The sequence below is a fragment of the Bombus flavifrons genome, chromosome 12, assembly GCF_040668555.2.
Source record: "Bombus flavifrons isolate JBK064 chromosome 12, iyBomFlav1_principal, whole genome shotgun sequence".
Lineage (NCBI taxonomy): Eukaryota > Metazoa > Arthropoda > Insecta > Hymenoptera > Apidae > Bombus > Bombus flavifrons.
In genome coordinates, this window is record NC_138453.1 from 5,506,322 (window position 1) to 5,525,884 (window position 19,563).

General features: G+C 41.3%; 1 protein-coding gene across 1 annotated transcript in view; it reads left to right on the top strand.

The window, feature by feature from the left end:
* The window catches only part of LOC138185484 (uncharacterized), a 40,156-nt gene extending 33,033 nt beyond the window's left edge, over positions 1-7,123 (top strand). The window contains 3 exon segments of the mRNA XM_081833762.1: positions 6,387-6,545; positions 7,048-7,095; positions 7,097-7,123. Of these exon segments, the coding sequence (XP_081689888.1) occupies positions 6,387-6,545; positions 7,048-7,095; positions 7,097-7,123 (234 nt within the window).
* The last annotated feature ends 12,440 nt before the right edge of the window (positions 7,124-19,563 follow it).

Below are 19,563 nucleotides of genomic sequence, written 5' to 3' on the forward strand. Positions count from 1 at the left end.
TCCAAGTATTAGATTCTTAATTCTGAGGAATTTCATATGGAGTATGTATGAATTATCTCCGCGAAAAGGAAAACAGAACCATTAAAATCAATATTTGCTATCTTCTCCATTCTTTATTTAGCTCGTGAACGATGTAACGAGATATCAATATTGAATTTCCGTACGATATAATTAGATTTTCTCGCACGAACCACCTGCGCACTGTTTGATGAATGAAACGTGGAACAGTCTCTACTTACGTTGACGTTTCATCAGCAGTTTATTTATTTTTTCATGTGTTCCTGTACAAGATAGGTCTCGCGTATCGTAAAATGTCGACAGCCGGTGTTCCCAGGATGAAACTTTAAATTCTTGATGAAAGCGGTCGGAACGATGTAATAAGAAACTCCCTGAGAGGAAAAGAAGTCTCTTCCGCTAACCTCCTTCCTTTTCATGTGCTTCTTGCATAATTCGCGATTTCGTAATTTGGCAAAGGGTGTTAATTAAACCGGCAATCTGTTCCCTCGTTTCTCCAAAGCAACGCAGCTGACGCCACGACAACGCGCAACTTTCTGTTTGACACTAGATACGTGATATTTCGCGAAGGCAATGAACCCAGCAACGAAGGGTGTACTGCTCAGCTGGAATGAATTTAAAGCTCGTAAACTCGCTTTCGAACAAATCGCATCGACGAGCCTCTGAACGATTCCACGCTTCGCTAATTATTGTGTCTTGATGCACGTGAGATTCTTCGTGGAATATTAACGCTTTCGTGCGTTCATTCTCTCTCTGCTCCTATATTTTTATGTATGTATACTATCGGCTATAAGTTTTAGCATATCCGCTCGTTATATTTATCGAAAAGTTCTGATAAAAATTTTACTTGATTTAAAATTGTACAGAATAAGGCTCATACGATGCGAGCAAAGTGACAGTAAAATAAGAGAAAAAATAGAAGCAGTGAGAAGAATTAATTGTTTCACTGTAGGCATATCTTATGGCTTAACACGGCTGGCTTAACTTTGTTAACTTGACTTGAAAAATGCATTCTTCTTTCATAAACGATTACGATGCTAAATTACAGTGCAGTAGTCCTAAATTAATCTCTTTGTGTTCTAGTTAACGTACCCATTCTGAAAGTTCTGTGCTTGAGTTTTTGGAATCTAGGTTAACTTTTAATTATTTGTAGAATATAGACTATAGGATATAATGTTGTAGTTAGCTGTGCATGAATCGGTCTGTTTTTTAAAAGTTTGACCCCTGAAAGTGAAACTTTTAATAAACAGTTTTTTAGGAAATATATTAAGAGAAATTTTACAATCATTTACGGCTGATTCTGTTTCGTAATACGTATGACGATTTACTATCTAAATTCATTCGTTAAAATAACAAAACAGGTTTGCGGATTGTCAGTCAACTCTTGTAGAAAATAGACGAAGTTTGGCCTTTGGAATGAGTAAACTTTCGCTTCGACACGTTCTACCCTCCTAGTTAATTCGAAACCCGCTTCAACTCGAGATACGTAAATTCGACGCGACGCATGGTGCGGCATTTGACTAACTGACTGATGGTATCATCGAAAAATAAGATCAAATTCGAAGAATGATTGTTTCGATTTTTGTTCGCTTCATGCCGCAACGAGAAAAGAAAGTTTCAAATACATAAGCAAGCCTCGCTGAATCATTACGCCCAATTAGAAACAAATTTCACACATACGTCTCTTACTCGCGTCCTCTCATTCGTTGTCTCTCGAATTTCAACGCGTGCGACGCACGACTGATCGACGGAATTGCCGTGGAAACTAGTTGAACGAACTGTAATTACGCGCACACGGGACGGTGTCGCGCTTCGATTCGAGTCACACGGGAGACTGGCCTTGTTTCGATGGTACGCAATCGCTCGCCGCGAATTTCGTGCCTCGGATCCGCGATACACATCACTGATCACGATGAACCAGACACCCACGAAATTATGAACGCGATAATTAATTAACTCTCGTCGTTTGAAGGAAAGTTGGAGCGCGGTGAACGCGACTGCCAGCACAATGCATCGACGAGAACTTGCATCGGGAAGTTTGATTCACACCGTAGGAAATGATTAGCCGTGTAAACAACCGCTGCTGAATTCTGTCGAGGCCGTGATCATTTGATAATTATCGGCTTAAATATAAGACACGATTTGAAAAGCGTAATTTCGGCAAATTTTTAATAGGAAAATAAAGAATATTCATTTAATTCCGGAATTATCAATCAAACTGACCAATTCGTATTTTTTCATAGAAATCGTCTGGACTTACAGTAGCTAGAAAAGATATTGCGTACACTCCTATTTTCCAATAAAGCGAGTTTTTCATTAGGTTCTACATTTCATTTTCATAGCACCAAATTTTTGTAGCCTAACGAAAGTAATTTTAATATATTTACAGCCAATCAATTGACTAATTAACGCACCGAATGAAAACTTATTTCTCCCTTGCATAGCTTATTTTGATTTCCCTGGAATTGATTTTATACTTTAGATGTTGAAAATTGCCAGGCTAACATTGAATGAAAATTCACGAATATTTTATTCATTGCTATATAAATTTTGCGAAAGCTTTTTATAAAAAAACATCGTGCATTGAAAAAGTTGCGAACAGTTCGACAGTTCATTACTCACAGTTCCTATAGTTCCACTCCCTACTAAAATCAAAAGGGGAATTCAGAATTATACAAGGTCAGTTCTAATAAAAACCAGCGAATACGCCAAACAAGCGTTGAGTCGAAATAAAAATTAAAATATTAATAAGCATGTAGCAAAAAACACAGAGAAAGTTTGAAAAACATTGAGCTTCGTGAGCGTTCTATATACGGTGTCTCATCGAAGATATCCATAGAGCCAAGAAATCGCCGCGTCAGTGGTTCAGGAGTGGTTGATAACGCGGTTAGATGAAGGAAAAAAGAAAGAAGAGAGAAAAAGAGAGGAGATACACACGGAGGGTTAGAGCAATAACGTAGAGGAGACTGGTTTCTAAAGAGAAGGTAAGAATGCGCAAAGAAGGCAGAGGAAGAGTGGAAAAAAGTAGGGAAGGACGTGTTCAGAATAAGAAGACATCGCGGAGGCAAAAATCAGTCGGTGGAAATATTTTAGCACCACAGCATGAATCCCTCGATGACAATTGTAGCGCGCGAGACCTAGTCCCGCAGCTTTTTCCTTTTACGGCGTGGTCGTAGAGCGTCTCTTTTTGCGCTGCGACAAGCCACGCACTTCTGGCCGGAAGCGAAATTTCCGTATTACGCTCAGTGGTATGTCTCGTTGCCTCGATATCGTTTCGCGTTCTTCCCATCCCACCGGCGCAGCGGCTCGTTCCTTGCTTTGATCAACGTTCCTCGGGAAAAGGACATCGTGTTGTGTGGCCCTTTGTGCGGTCCCGGCGTGGCATGGTAACCGTTGCCTGAAAGGTTACGCTACTGGCTGTGCACTCCCTATCGACGACACGACACAACGATGGTGCGCGATTCTCTCCGCCGGAGAGGGAGGAGTAGGGAAAGAGTCGACCAGACCCGGAAGTCGGGACGCGAAATTAATATTAAAATATGCATGAAGCGCGGTCGCGTATTGCCGTCACGGAATTCGTTAGCGCGTTCTTATCTCGGGCTGGTTTTCTGGCCCCAGCACGAAAGCAATATTCTAGTGTTACGAGGCACGAGCAGCCCAATATACCCCGGTTCGACTGACCGGCTCGATGGTTCGATCGGCTTTGCTCGATCAAAAGACACGATGCAACCCTTTGCGCCTGCCGGTCCCTTTAGGGGTGTAGCATATAAATTGCTCCCATCGATTCTACGTCAGCGATTGTGCGACGTCGATGCAACCAGCTCCCGTTGTAGCCTTTCTCGTCTATGTATGTCGGGCTGGATGAGCTTAGGCCAGGTGGGGGTATGTGTTTCGTAAAACGGGGAATTGCAGAGCGCCGTACCGATTCTGTGAGGGGACCTTTGACCGAGAAAGAGAGAGAGATTGTGATTAGTGTTTTGAAAGGGAAGCCAAGTATTCAGCGGATTTTAGATTGCTACGTATATGCGATAATTTGTTGATAATGTTTAAAACCTACTGTGCGAGCTCTCGTCTCTTTATTTTAAACGGCTTCCGTTACTCGTCTTTTGAACGAACGTTCAGGCGAAAATAATTGTTTCGCCAAAAGAACGTTAACATTATAAAACGCAGAAATACGCTCTAAGCAATAACATTTAACTAGCGCAAACGATACTGGCACTTATGGAGAGATTGTTTAAAATTATGCTATTCCCTGTTAAAATGCTCAGTAATGAATAAAGTAAGTATTCAGAAGGATAATATTATACGGAACACTATGCGCCTTTATTCTCAGAATATTTCTACCGTTATATTCTACAGAATTACATACAAAAATTATTAATCCACTTCTTTATTTTCGTACTAAAACAAACCGTTTTGTTTCCATATTATACTCCAAAAAAAATATTCTTATCTTCCTTACTTTATTAATCAAATAATACAGCGTACATTTAACTCATTTAGTAACAATTACAAGATTCATTATGTGAATTAATAAAATGAATACAGCCAACTTGAACAACTGAATATTGTTGTTGTGTATGCCATGATTTTAAGCTTTTCTGATGCGCCTTTTAACGTTGGTGTAGGTCCAATGGAACAGAAGCTCTACTGATAAATTATTTATTGAGCAAATAATTATAAAATATAGAAATACGTTACAATATCCAGAATGTCACAAAACATGCGAGGATTAATTCTAGACATCAGAACAACGAAAAATGTTCCTGCACATGAACGTCATTCGAAACTTATTTTCAAAGTTAAAAACCATTTCATGTTACGCTTGAAATATCTTTACATCTCAGAAAACTTTCCTGTTCTTGTCCAAGTACATAATTAGTACCTTATCCTCTCAAAAAGCCAGTAACTCACTTTCATACATTCGTTTATTATAAAGAGATAGCATAAACAATTGTAAATTCGAAAGTAATTAAAAAGTAATATTTGTGACATCACCACCGTTTTTCGACTTTCAATTCTTGGAATTGAATATCTGTACGATCGTGTGAAATTTCAGTATAAAAAATATTGAAAAGCAACTGCAAAATTTTTTCTAAAACAGCATGAGTATCTTGAGAAACGCGTGCCCTTGAAAATGCTTTCTGTCTCATCCCGATATCTCGAAGCATTCCGGAGATGCGAGGGGTTTAACGCGTAGTATTACGATACAAGGATTCCGTTCAATAGCCATTGATATACGCGCTATGGCGGTCTGACCTACATTTTTTCCTGGAAATGCGCACTCCGTTGTAGAAGCAGTGAAAAAAGCCGTCGAGACAGCATCTGTTACTGACCAGTGTACGCGGTTCGAGTTGGGATAGGTCAGAGAAGACGTGCGAGAGTATGTAGTCTGAGCGTGCGACAAGGACAGAACTAAGGAATGCTAAAAATTCATCGTTTCCTTTGCACGGCGATATCTCGAGAACCATAAGTCGTATCGGAACGAAATGAGGAGAATTTTAAAGGGCAAAATTTCTCGCTTCTAAGGAGCTCCATTTGGTTGAAAACTTTCATCCAACTTCGGAGATATTGTTGTTTAAACTTTTAGTAGTTTTAATAGGATTTAAGCAAGTTTCTAAAAAAAAAAAAAAAAAAAAATGTAAAAGAAATCTGTTTAGAATCTTTTTCGTTACGACGAGGTTAGCTTCTTCGGAGACCATAGAAGTAAATTCTTTCAGATTTGGAGAATTTTTGAATCGTATAATTTAAACAGATTTTTTTAATTTCATTTACATCGGTTTCACGAAGTTGCTGGTATATTTAAGCGTACCAATGTGTATTTTGCAACTGTATTATTCAATAAACAGGCGAGTACTTTTATGAGATACACCGGCTGTGTCTCGTAGGGTCGGTTTTGCAAAGTTTTCCTTCGCGTAATTCACTTTCATGCGACTTCCCGCAAAATGTTTGCTTTTGCTCGTCGCGCACTAGCACGCGCGTGCACGTGGCTCCATGAAAATTTACGTAAATAAACCATAGAATATTTGCCGGGAACCGTTTTTTCTCCGATATTTTTTAAAACAACATTGAAAGGATAAACTTTTTGAGGGTAACCAAGAAAATACACACGGCTGAAGGTTTATCCGACGGGCCTACAAAAATTTCCACCTCGAAATTCACGTTTGAGAAGCTATATTCTATAGTTTTCTTTGCATCTGCCCTCCAAAATATTTCATATAAATTCCAACCTTTCGTTTCGCTGCGGAGTTCGTCCAATCGGATAAAGTAGTCTAAGCGAAAATGTACCGACAATCTTCCAGGTTTCTTTTTCCATGAAAATTCTATCGATTCGTATTCATTTATTGCCGTGCGCATTTCGTTTACTCGAGAATTTTCCCTGAAAGATTCAGGCACGCGGCCAAGAGTAGGGACATTGTCGTTATCATCGTCGTTGGAGCATATGTCGGGCCGAAGGAGTCGCGCAACCGGAATACCGATATTCGAATCGACCAGCTACTAGCGCGAGCATCTTTCACCCGGAGTAAGCAATATATTTGCTGCATCGTGTTCCCCATCAATCTGTTAAACGTACCAAGAAAACGAGTTGTTCGTTTTCGTTTATTCCCTGCACAAATTGTCCCATCGATTTTATTCCTGGAATCGTCAAAACTTGCCTATTCGTCGATGGACCATAAGCGTCCAGCGGCATATTACACAGGAAAATTCCAAGTTGGTATTGGAAAAGAAAGAGGAATATTTCGAACGCAGGAAAGGAAGTAGTGACGTAATTTCCAATGTACAAGAAAGACCGAATGGGCTAGACGGACATTTGCAACGTGTATCGAACTCGAAGTTGCACGATGTGAACGCATAACAAAGTTACAAAACAGGCGGGGATAAAAATTGATTATCGAACTTGCTATTGGTTTCATCTGTTCGGAACACCTTTGCTGCTTGCCAGTTCTTTTCTTCCCATTTTCCCCTTATTCTTCTTTTTCACCTGTTCCTTTTTTCCTTTCGTTTTTTTTTTCTTTCGATTTTGTCTCGTACAAAACGAGAAGTTCTCGACCCTGGATGGCCTATATCGTATCGATTCGGAGACCGACGGAGTTACTTTGAAACTTGAAATTGCATATTATTGGATTCTATCGACGTCGAGGATATTTCACGCGAAACTAGAATGACCGCGTCCAAACGTATCAATTTCAATTTTTATATATACTTCTGTGCTTTTTCCGTGACCCTCCCTTCTCTCTTTTTCTCTCTTCTCTCCCTTCGGTATCGAAACTCTGTCCCGGCACGTCCGAACGCTTTTATTTTATTCGCATGGCAGCGAGTCGCGTGTTTTGCCTGTTTACTGACTGGAATTGTCGCGTGAATCGAAAACAACTGTACCAGCCACGACAGAATACTTTTTAACTACGGACAAAAGGACACGAACGAGATTGAACTAGTACCGACAATTTATTTCTAATTACTGTCCCGCATACGTAGCAACGTTTTCCGCGGTAGTAATTGTTCAATCGTTAGTCAGTAGGGGCGAAAGAATTGTTGTTCGACACGCGACAGTTAAATCGGCTTTCGTTTATAAAGCCGCGTAAACGCGCGGCAGAAAAATCGTCGTGGACGTTGATGGATGCGAAATCAGCCCTAAAACAATCCGAAGAAAATTGCTCATTCCCTTAACTGCACGGTATAATATAGCGATCAGCGAAGTGGGATTAGTTTTTTAACGAACCTCCCCTATAATTCAACTCGTGCGACGCTTCGTGTGCGGCTCAGAGAATCGCGTTACGTAAACTGCGTGACTACATGCACACATAGAACCGCTATAAAACAACAGTATTTCGTAGACAATTTATTTACGCATTAACTTTGCAAAATGGATTAAAAAATATTTTGTTACAAAAAGAGAGGGCGAATAAAAGCAAAGATTAGAAAAATGTATTGCTTCACGGAAGATTGGAATTCAAAATTTCTTCCAAAATAACAATTTATTTCACGGTCTATGTAAAGCTAGCAATGTTCGATAAACGCTTGGTAGGTGGATTCATAGGAAAATTACGAGATACTCGAGAATGAAAGGGTGGCACCTTCAGAGAAGAGCAACGCGCATACTTAAACGAAAAGCGGGTTCGTTTCTAGCGCAACGCGATATCAATTTGGGCAATTAAATGCTCCCTATCCGTAACGCTTAAATGCGTTATCTACGCTATTATATCCGTTAGCAACCCTTTTGCTTTGGTCTGTAGAACCCCGTGGTGAGATTCGTTGAAACGCTGTACCTTGGGAACACGCAGTCGCGACAGCCACCGCGGTATCTATCGGCCTGGTGAAACCTTGTTAGAGGTGAGCACAGTTGGCAGTACAATCTCATATCCTGCTCGGCGTACTTGTTGGCGTCGTGAGGACTGTTCCGACCAAATGAAACCTCAGCCTTTCGTCCGCAAATATCGTCGCAACGCTGCGATAGGGAAGGATCAGCTCAGATCTCAGACGACGCCTTGAGAACCAGAATGTCTATCCGTAATTTGTTTTTTCTTGATATTAAACTACAGTGTCTCGCGAAAGTATTTGCACACATAGAGTTTTTTTTATCGATATATTACGTATGTTACGTAGAACATATCGAAATCTTACCAACAATGATTTACGTTCCTTTTATAATGATTAGGTGCTAAATAATCACCGAAAGATTAATCGTTGTAATACTTCATCGAAGGTACAAGTTATTTATGAGATAGAATTTAGAAATTTCCAATAATAATTTGTTGAAGTGTTAAACTATCTATATAGAGTACATTTTTGAGGCACGATACATATCCACCTACCCCTATAAATGTGCTACAAGTTACGTAAAATTTAGATCAGATTAATTACCTCCCTTGGCCTCTAATTAAATTATTAAAACTTTAACTTCAATTTTCCATATTTCGCACAATATTTGTGAGCTGAATTTGAAAATCCCAACAACGGTTAAACTTAAGATTAAATCTACAACCTTACTTTCCTTATTTCCAGGTAATTAATATTTCCATCCGTTATATCACTCAAATACTAGCCAAAATCTAATTAGACGTGAAAGAACGTGATTTAGGAATCTGTAGAAACCACCTGGTACGAAGAAGTTTGTTTATCCGCGGTCAACTTGGAATAGCGTAACTTTAGAAAAAATAATTAGCCACGGAACCCGTGTCAGAATGTTGAAGTTAATTTCAGAGATAATCGTCGGAACTATTCGGGGAGTGTGCTCGCGGAAGTTGATCCTCGGCGAATTTCGCGTAAATCGTAGGAAAGAAGTCGAAAGGAGAGCGAGAGAAAGATAAAGTTTTTCCGCTGCGTCTTCGAACTGTGCAATTACTAACTAATCGACCAAACTAAAGTTTAAGCCTTTCCTAACGAACACTAACAAATTTTAACTAGATGTCCTCTATACGAACCAGCGAAAGCTGAAATACGCTTTTCGTCGATCAGGGACGACATAAGAAGACGTAAGTACACATTTTAATTCAGAAGTTGAAGAAACTAGCTGGCGTTCGCTTCTTTTCTGGTGTGCAACTTGAAATTCCCGACAGCAGTTCTCTTTACTTAAAATCAACTCACAAAGTTTCTGCCTATAAAAGTTAGAAACACTGTTATTTTTATCAAATTGTCCGCTATATTAATCAGAGTTAACCAACGACTACGAAAAATTATAATTATTTTCCAAATCGAATAATTTTTCAAAACAAGATATTACTTCCTACGAGCAATAAATCGTGAAATATACACGACGATGAATCGAAACACGTGTTTTGAAAAAGGGAACAATAATCGAAAGGAAACATAACCCACAAACAAAATCATACCGAAATTTACATCGATTCGATCGTAGACATCATCTCAAAGATGATTCACCTTTATCCTTGGAGGCACGCAGGAGCTTTCCCGAAAGATTTACGGATTATTCTCACGATGGCGTGAAACACGACGGATGAGCATCGTCCGGGACAAAAGAAGCATGCAGAGCGCGTTCCATCGCTAAAATGATTGCACCACGGTGATTCATGTGCACGCGAGCAGCCAGCTTCTGTCAAATTCATCACCGCAATATCTTAGAGTGCCCGATGTATTTTAATGCAATCTCCGAAACTAAAACATAGACAAACATCTTCTAAACGATTCCATCCTCTTTCCAATCCCATACACGTTACCCCATGCTGGAATGTAGAAAAACGCATGCACGTAAACAAGCCTATACTATTTGATAGTTGCATCACTGAAATTCCGCTAGACGAAGTTCGTTGGTTTAGCCGCGGCAAATAGGTGAAAATTAGGAACGAAGGGGGGTTTGATTGGGGAAATACGGGTAAAGGGGTGCGTATAATCGGGCCGCCTGTCGTTCCTCTGTAATAACCGCACGCTATTAAGGGCGGTTGGTTCACAGGCGGACTAAGAGGGATGAAGACGATAGGAGAGAGGGGATGGAAACGTGGAGAAGGCGAGCGCCGTCTGCCGCAATTAGTTTTACGCTGCTCCTTTCCTTTTCAACCTACAGACGGGGGAGACGGTGATCAGCTGCTATCGCTCTCCCCTTTAAAAGCTCGCCCTCTTGCTTGTCGTTGTAGAGAAATTCAAACACGCGTAACGAAGGTTAATGTCGTGTCTACACAGGGTCGCCTGTCCCTCTTTTTGCTTCCTTTTTCTCCCCTCCCCTCTACATCCCCTGTAGCCCGTGTTCGTTCCGGCAATTCGTTTATAAAGAAGGGTGGCTGAAGACAAGTCGCGGTACTTCCTCTCTCCACTGCGGCTGGCTCGTTAAGAATTCATGAGTCGAATATGTTAGGCTGTCGGGGAGGATTGCTTGAAATTTCTACGAACGCATCGGCGAGGGATGTATCCCTTAAACGATTCGAGGGCTTTCGTCGAACTTTCCAATATCGAACCATTTCTCTCGCTCCCCCTGGGTGGAAATCGGCCGGGCTGCTTCTATCCCTCGTTTGATTAGCAACCTCATAAAATATTTATCGACAGAGAAAAATCAGCAAACCCTGGGACACGGGATATTTCGCCACGCTACCGCACTATGGTAAATATTTTATGTCAATTACGTATTCCGAAAGCGCGGTCCTTTGGGCGTCCACGTTCAAAAGAATTTCTTTAATTTTAGTTCTCTGATCTTTTATGAAATTACATACCCGCTCGTAGGAATAAAAAGCTGCGAGGAACAGAGAGGGAAAAGAGTAACGATACTGAAGGTAGAAACTCTTCTACATTTTCTGAAAGGGGAAACGTTGGAAGTTTCACTGAAAATATGTATGAAGGTACAAATAAGTGACAGTATACCCTCGCATCATGCGCATGCAGAGTTTCGTGGTACGATTCTAACTCATCCCTTGTGTGTAAACGTCGCTTTGGCATTTATGGGGGCATTTATATCGGCTCGGGGGTTATTCGCCGACCAGAGATAGTTAGAGGCACGATAGCATCGGTGGAGGTGGCTCCAATCATTTCCCAATTAGCAGCTGATTGCGTACAGTCCATGATAGAACTTTGACCTACCGCAGATTGGTCCGGTACGGTTAATTCGGGAACACCAGAGACGTACTCGATGTATGCCGAATGGGGTAGACCGGCAAACGGAGATGCAGTGCAACCAGGTATCGAGGCAGATAGGTGTAGGAGATGGCGGAGGTAGCAGGGGAATGGGGGATTGGCGAGAGAAGGGAGGTTTGGTAGCCTGGCGTTAATATCTCACGACGCGACGCGAAACGAGCCGGCAGCAATATCGGAGATCGCGCAAATTGCGATCGGCAACAGAGATCTTCGTATCCGTGCGCGCACGCGGCCATGAAGGATTTATAGGATGTCCGTTTTTCATCTGCACCGCGGCGCCGCTGTAAAATTAGTCGACGAACAGTCCTATCACGATTTCTCCATTCCCAGTTCTTCGTCGTCGTGCTTGTCATCGTTTTTTCTTCAACCGGGCATTTTTACCGAGATATTCGTGTTGGAGAATGAAGAATGTTGCGTTTTTGGATAAAGGAAAACAGCAAAAAGTAATAAAAATGGATGTGGATTGATAGAATTGCTCTGGAAGTTATTTGGTGGCTGGTAGACAGAAGCGTAAGGAGAACGAAACCGTGTCTGGTCAGCCACGGTCTGTGGTCTTTCTACTTAGATATATAATAGGAATTTAGATCTTTCTTGAAAATGTTAGCGGATCCTAAGGATGAAAGCAGTGTATTGTCACATTTTAGGAGTTAGTATGTGACATGCCCTTGATTCATGGAACTTTATTCTAATTCTTGCAATCACCAAATAACTCGATTACCTCTAATAATTCTACTACACTTTCTTTACTATTTTAGTGCAATATATAAAAAGATACTGGTGTAATGAAATGGCTTTCAATTTTTCTGAACTCACCTAATTTTGTACAGCCACTTTCCACTATAGCAGTAGAATTTTTCTCTTTTTCCATCGTTAAGAAACAGAATCGTTATTCTTCGTTCGCTGTTCCAAGCATCGACACATCCGATAACGAACGTCCTCCTATAACGTGGAAAAGGACGAAGAATTAGTATCCTCAAAGGAGGTGCGCGATATTTCATCAACGATCGAAGTCCTTTGTCTCGTTAACGGACATTGTCGCACGAAATTAGAGACCGATTTTCCTTTATCCAGTTCCCATGCGGAATTTGTCTCTTTAATTCTCGAACAATGTGCGGGAGAGCTGACGCGGTACGGAACGAAGCAGAGAACGAATAGAGGGATGAATAAAAAGAGACACATGCACACATACACACTAGTAAAAAGACGACCAAAAAAAAAAAAAAAAAGAAATACAATTAAAAAAGAAAATAAAGAAAGAGCGAGAAACAATGAGATAGGGGAGCGGTCGAAGCTGAAATCGCATGTTTCACGCACTAGGCGTTTTAAACCGTTTTAACGAGAGTCGAGAGAGCGGCAAGCATCGTTCATCATTGCGTGTCATTGTGTGTTGCAGAACCTGGCGACCTAGCCGTCGCGACCCATTGTTCCCCGCTGGCCAACAACGAGCGAAGCAACAGCAACGGCAGCAACAGCACCAACGGCAGCACGAATGCCAGTGGCAGCGCCGCCAGCAAAAGCTATTCGCTCGAGCACCGCATCCAGCGCGTGTCTACGCTCGGCCGGAGGCATTTGGCTGCGCAACGATCCTACCGAGGATTATTCGGATGCCGTAGAAGCATCTTCGCTGCCGCGGAATGTGTCGATCAGAAAATCGGGGATTCTATGCCGCGAGCCGTCGCCTGTCCTCTCCGTGTCGTCGTAAATGCAAACGCTGAAATCGGCAGGATTTTCAGACGAACGCTGACACCGCTGTAACCAAATGAATTACCAAATGAAGGACGCGTTTGAGATATGATACACTGAATTCTGCTCTGCGATTCATCGCACATTCACCTATCAATACTCGAAATGATCCCGAATCTCTAACGTAATAGTAATTTTCACAACACGAAATCTGCTATTGCTATGGTGAAATATATCGACAGAAGGCTCAAGAAATCTTTACGACGAAATATTAAATCACAAGTACCTACAACGCTAAGCTGAAACAACTTGTTTAAGAACACGAACACTCCAAGTAATCCGCAGTGACGAGACGAAGCACAGACTCGTTTCTCCAGTCGAGCAAGAAACGGTTTCCGCTCTGTGCGGTTTTGTGCGGTCTATTTGGCCGGCTAGAAGGGGGTCGAGTGGCCGAGATTTTTCTTTCCGTGGCGAAGTTGCACGCGCTGCGGAGGAAGTCAGCGGGAACGCGGTTGTTACTGGAAGATAAATTAAGGAAGAATACAACAAGGGTTGGAAGCAAACAGAAGAAGAAGAAAGGGCGGAAAGGAAAGTTCATGAATGCCACGAGGAGGCACGCACGCATGCTTGCGTGCTGCCCGCGAATTACAGCGCTCCTGTGTATTTGTATCTGTCTTTCCCCGACAGGCCGTTTTCCTTGCCCGCATAAATCATCGGAATTAGCGCAATTTCGACGTCGAGTGGCCCGGAACAGTTTCTGTCTCTCTGCGTTTCTTCGCGGTAGGGGAGGATTAATGGACGCGACGCGCGGCGAGGAATGAAAATTCGACGAGCGACGAGTACCCCGGAGCATCATTAAGAGGAGGAACTCTGGAGATGAAACGGGAAAGAGGGTTAAAACGATCGACCTCAAATTTTCCTCGTGGGAAAGAGATAAATCACTTTCGTGAAAATAAGGTAGAAAAACGTTTTTGGAAAAGTTTTGTAACATTGCGGAAAGGGTTAACAGCAAAAAAACAACGGAGAAATATTATCACCATGCGTGATTGCGCAGTACTGTGTAATTACGAAGACATCCTTTCCTTTTCTAATTCCTACTGTTCGTTGAACGATACGCACCACGGTAGGAGGAAAGTGAGGTTGCCCAAATATGTAATCGTCAATTTTTATAGCATCTCCAAAATGTCAAGTCAAAAAACTCAGAAAGCTGGAGACATTACAAAAGAACGACAATTTTGATCCAACGTTCTTATCTCGGCGTTCCTTTGGGGAATGTTAATTACCGTTTTCACGATTTTTCCAAGCGGAATAGGATAATCAAACAACCGCTGAGCGAGAAGCAACGGATCACATCGGTGTGTCGCTTATTATTTTTAATCTTAGCGAACCGGATCTCTGCTTGTCTAACTGTGCACATATGTAGACATACAGAAAGAGAGAGAGAGAGAGAGAGAGAAAGTCACACAGAAACGCACACTTGTAACCGTTTCAACCCCTTTATTTGATACAGCGAAGGGGAGGAGGGTAAACGAGACTAACGCGCTAACGATGCCAACGTTAATTACCGGGCCGGAAAGACCGCCTAATCGTTGAGCAAGTGCACGCGCTAATTACGCGGAGCTGCTTGCTGATCGAGCGAATCGTACGGTTTCAGTCGGGAATCGTGGAAGTGTGCCGGAGTTGCATGTTTCTTGCGATCTCGTTACTTTCACGAGGCTCTGACCGCGATGGAATTGACCTGACACGACCGGAATACCGTTCGATCGACGTTGTATTCGTTCCTTTTTGTTTACGAGGGTAAGTCGGCGGAAAAAGGAAATAATTCGGCTTCAAAAAGTTGAAACATTAAAATATTTAAAGAAGCAATTTTTAGTGATGCCAGTTGAAATAGGTGCAAGAATTTGTTTTTTAACGCATAGGTAATTGATACTTAATTTCGAGAAATATCTTTTACTGATTCGAGTACAATCTTTTTACGAGGATCACAGGACAAAAAAGTGAAAATTTTGTACGAAAATATTTATTTTTTATTTGTTGTTTTAATACAATTGTTATAAATGGTACCCTGGATCTATTTTTTATCGATTCGAGTGCACTTTTTTAAAAGGCTCGAGATAAATTTTTTACCGTTGTTTTTCACGTTTTATCGCTTTAAATATACGCTTTTGAAACTAAAATTTAATTTGATAAAAGCGTTGAGGACTATCGAAACATCGAGGTAATTGATTTAATAACGAACGCATCGAGAATAAGGACTTTCTCTTACGAGCTCTACTCCACATCTATTACCGTTCAGATGCATAGATCCTCCGATTGTGGGGACGTGCGATGAATCGCGGGCAGAAGAGCGAGAACCAATTCCTGCCAATTTTTGTACGAAAGATCTCACCACGATTTCGGTTGATCCAACACTGATAGCGTCTAGAAGTGGTGCCAGAGAATGGATAGGTAATATTGCCAAAGAATGGAAGAACGCTGCCGACGAACACGCATAGCCCGTTCGAAGGGCACGATCCTACCATCGTAGTTTTTAGATTTATTAAGAAACAAAAAAAAAAAAGAATTACATTTAAATTGTAACGTTTAGAAGGTTTCCTACATAGCGACCACGTGGTAAAAAATACCACGTGCATCAAGTCTAATTGCTTAAGAACATATGAAACATACACAAACGCAGACAGACACGTACACATTCCTACGCGTAGGCACACAAAGACACACGCGAAATACGTGAAACTTATTTGCAGTGATATCCGATATATATGTAATTTTGTAAATACACTGGTATAAATGACGAGAGACAATGCGTTGTGATTGGAAGGCGAATTTGAACTACGTAAAGCGAAAAAGATAATGCTCCTTTCTATACTAACTTCCCATGAAGCCCGTGCGAAAAGAAAATCTTCCCAATGATCAGAGTCAGGTAGATCAACGAATAGCGAGCCACGAGAGAGTACAGCATCGACTTTTTTTAACGAAATACACGGAATTAGTCACGTGAACCGTTTTCTCATCGAGTGATGTGTGAGCGTGCGATTCGATGAGTGATCCGAGTGACATCGCGAAGGGGTCAGCCAAATATATTTTATAAAGTATAAGCTAGAAATTCTTTATGACGATTAGATTGTATTATCTATAAACATGAATTTTAAAATTCTCTCAGCACAAAATTGATATCGAAAGAAGAATTATACATTTCCGAAAATCAATACGAATATTATACTAAAATTCTCGATCAACGAAACGAAATGATGAAAACATGAACCCCAAAACGATGGACAAATGACAAGCAGCGTGAGTGTTGGTCATAGCGTGGTCCATTGATAACTGTGTGAACCATGAACGAAAGAGAATCCTCGTCGAGCGTGACCTCTGACATCTTTTCTAAAATTGAGCGATCGCGATCGAGATTGCTCTGAAATATTCCTTTCGACGAGGTGGCGTGCGAGTGTATCGAAACGATGAAAAGTGAGGAAAATGAGCGCGTGTAACACAGGGTAGACAATAGGGACCATCGAGAGGAAGAGACAGAGAGCGCGGCCAGAGACGAGCGAGAAGGTGAGGCGGTCCAACGGCAGTTTGTTTCATGAATATTTCAGCGTCTGGCGTTTCTGGTAAACAGCGGACGTCGTGGAATTATGTTTCCAGGCTGTTTTCAACGTCTGGCGTCGCCTGGTAGAAGAACCGCCGATTCTCGTCCGCCGCAGAGCCACAGCTAGCCACAGAATACTAATTGACTACGAGGCGGCAAAGGTGTCCGAGTAGAATTTCGCCCCCACCCCCACGCTTTCAAACCTTCTACCTCTGTATCCTTTCATACAACCTGGTTCTACTCTCTTTTCACTCACCGTTCCACTTTTGTACACTTTTTAAATGTGTACTTTTCATTCATGCTTTTGCAAATTTTTGACTAGGATGACAGGTACGCTACGTATAATCTGCATCGTATTTATCATTCGTTTTTATGTGCACGCGCGAGGTTTCTTTCCTCTAATCTAGATTATACTCCCTATTCACTTATTTCAAAACTTTTATCGCGATAAAAGCTAATGAAAAGCTAACATATAAGTAGATCTTGTTCTTGATTTAGTTGGCGTGTCTGACGAATTTTTGTATTAAACCCAGTAACACGGAATTAAGTAAATGCAGTCGTATTTTAGAATACAGATGAGAAAGAGCAAGCTTGTCTCTTTGACTCTATCGATGAAGAATTTATGATGAACAATTTAGAGGATAATTATTTTTTATCGACAAGATTTCTTGCATTTCTAGTAGCAAATATGAAAAATACATGCTTCCAAAGTTTCGTGGAAAAAAGAATTAATAATTACTCGTTAATAGTTGTTAATGGTAAAATATATCATATATCACTATTGACAGATTGACTCCAGCTGTTAAAGAATTAATCTTGTTCGAAGTAACTCTGTCCGTCTTTTTTCCATAGTTTTCTTCCTCTAAAATACAATTACTTCCAATCAAGCAAGATAAACATTCTCACCATCCATATTTACAAAGTTCACTTCCAACATCTTCATTGAACCTCCGTAAATATCTCTTTACTGCTATCTACGTCGTTCTTATCATTTGCCATCCCGAAGAATTCGCCCGCAGAAAAGTACCGGTAATTTCGAAACGTTCTCGGTCCAACAATCGGCCAGACATTCTGCCAGCTACGAGCCGTGTTACAATGAGAACATCAGGCTCACATTTTCGATCCGCTAACGACGTTCCGAGGCCGTGAATTTTCTTCGAGGCTTGCCACCAAGGAAAATGCAATTTCTATTCCGGTCGGTGCACGCGGCCCGTGGAAGCTTTATTGCGAGACGAATCGCGGGGGCAAGCCACACGACCTCGATCGAGGAGCACGAACGAGAATTCCTCTGGAGAGGATTTTAAGCGCGGTGGCAACGGGGTTAGAGAAAGAGACGAAAGGGGGATGAATGGGTGAGCTAGAAACGGTCCCTTCGTCGTTGGAGGGAGCGTCAATAATGACGGTGCCGCGTGAAATCGCACGTCGTCGAGCGTGGAGCGAGAGCGAGAGGGAATGTGCCACCTGTTACACCCTCGCTTGCAGACTCTAACCCTCCCTGCTCCTCCCCGGCGTCGGAATGGGCGGTGTAAACGAGCATAAAGTCGAAAGTTCGGGTTCCTTCGCCGCTCGTAGTCCCTGATACGATGGAAGTCGGAGATCAGGAGCGACTACTGTCTTTGCTGGATGTGAAATTTCTACAACTTTCCTCCCAATACTTTCCTAATTGACATTTAAATCATTTGCATTTTAATTTTCTCTTTAAACTAAATTTTGTCAATGTTTCTTCAATTCTTTATCTTTCTGTTTAAAGGTGTAAGTGTTGTTTTCAATATTTGATAACTTTTGGAATACGTGTAGAGATTGGTTTAGTGACAGATGTGAAATTTTCAATGTTTTCTACATAAGATATTTAAATCATATGAATGCTACTTTTCGCCTTAAATTGCATCTTTATGATATCCCTCTGTTTTTTTCCTTTTTTGTTCTTTTTGTTCATGCGATTGGTGTTTGTAAAATTTGATAACATTGGTGATGCATATAGAGATGGGTTTAGAGACAGCCGGACCAAATTGGAGGGGACATATTCGAAATTTATCGATTCGTCGCGAAAGCGATGTAGGGGCAAGTCCTCTGGGAAATCTAGTCGGAAGATATTCGATTTAATGCTCGTGTTTCATTTTGTGTCTTGGAAAAACAATATGCGTCGTTCTCATGGATACAGATCCCCGTCGTCGAGCTCCTGAACTCTGAAAATCATGGCCGTGGAGAGTCTCTTGTTGAAGCACAGCCCGTCAGAGGCACGCCGTTCTTTCACCAACATCAGTAAACTAAATTTTAGAACGCGTGTATCCTCTGACGTAACGTGCCGTGAAATCGTGCGTGATGGTCAAACACAATAAGCTTGGAACTATGTACTTAACCTGATAAAAACACGTTCGAATAAAAATGTCACGTGATACAAAACGGAGTATATTCATTTTTACGTTCTACATCGGCAAAGGAAGGAATTACAAAATTCCTTCTTTTTATTTAATTTTATTTTCAAAACATTCTTAATATTTCTCTTTAATTTCATGAACAAAGAAGCAGACAATTGTTAGAAAGCAATTGTATGTTTAAGTTACTTGATAATTTTCTCAGCGTATACGATAATTCGTGTATTAGGTTGTCTGGAAAGTGTTCTTCTTTCGCAAACGTGTTTCTTACAACAATGCACCTGCACACAAACGTGAAACGAAGTCTGTGAAATGTCACGG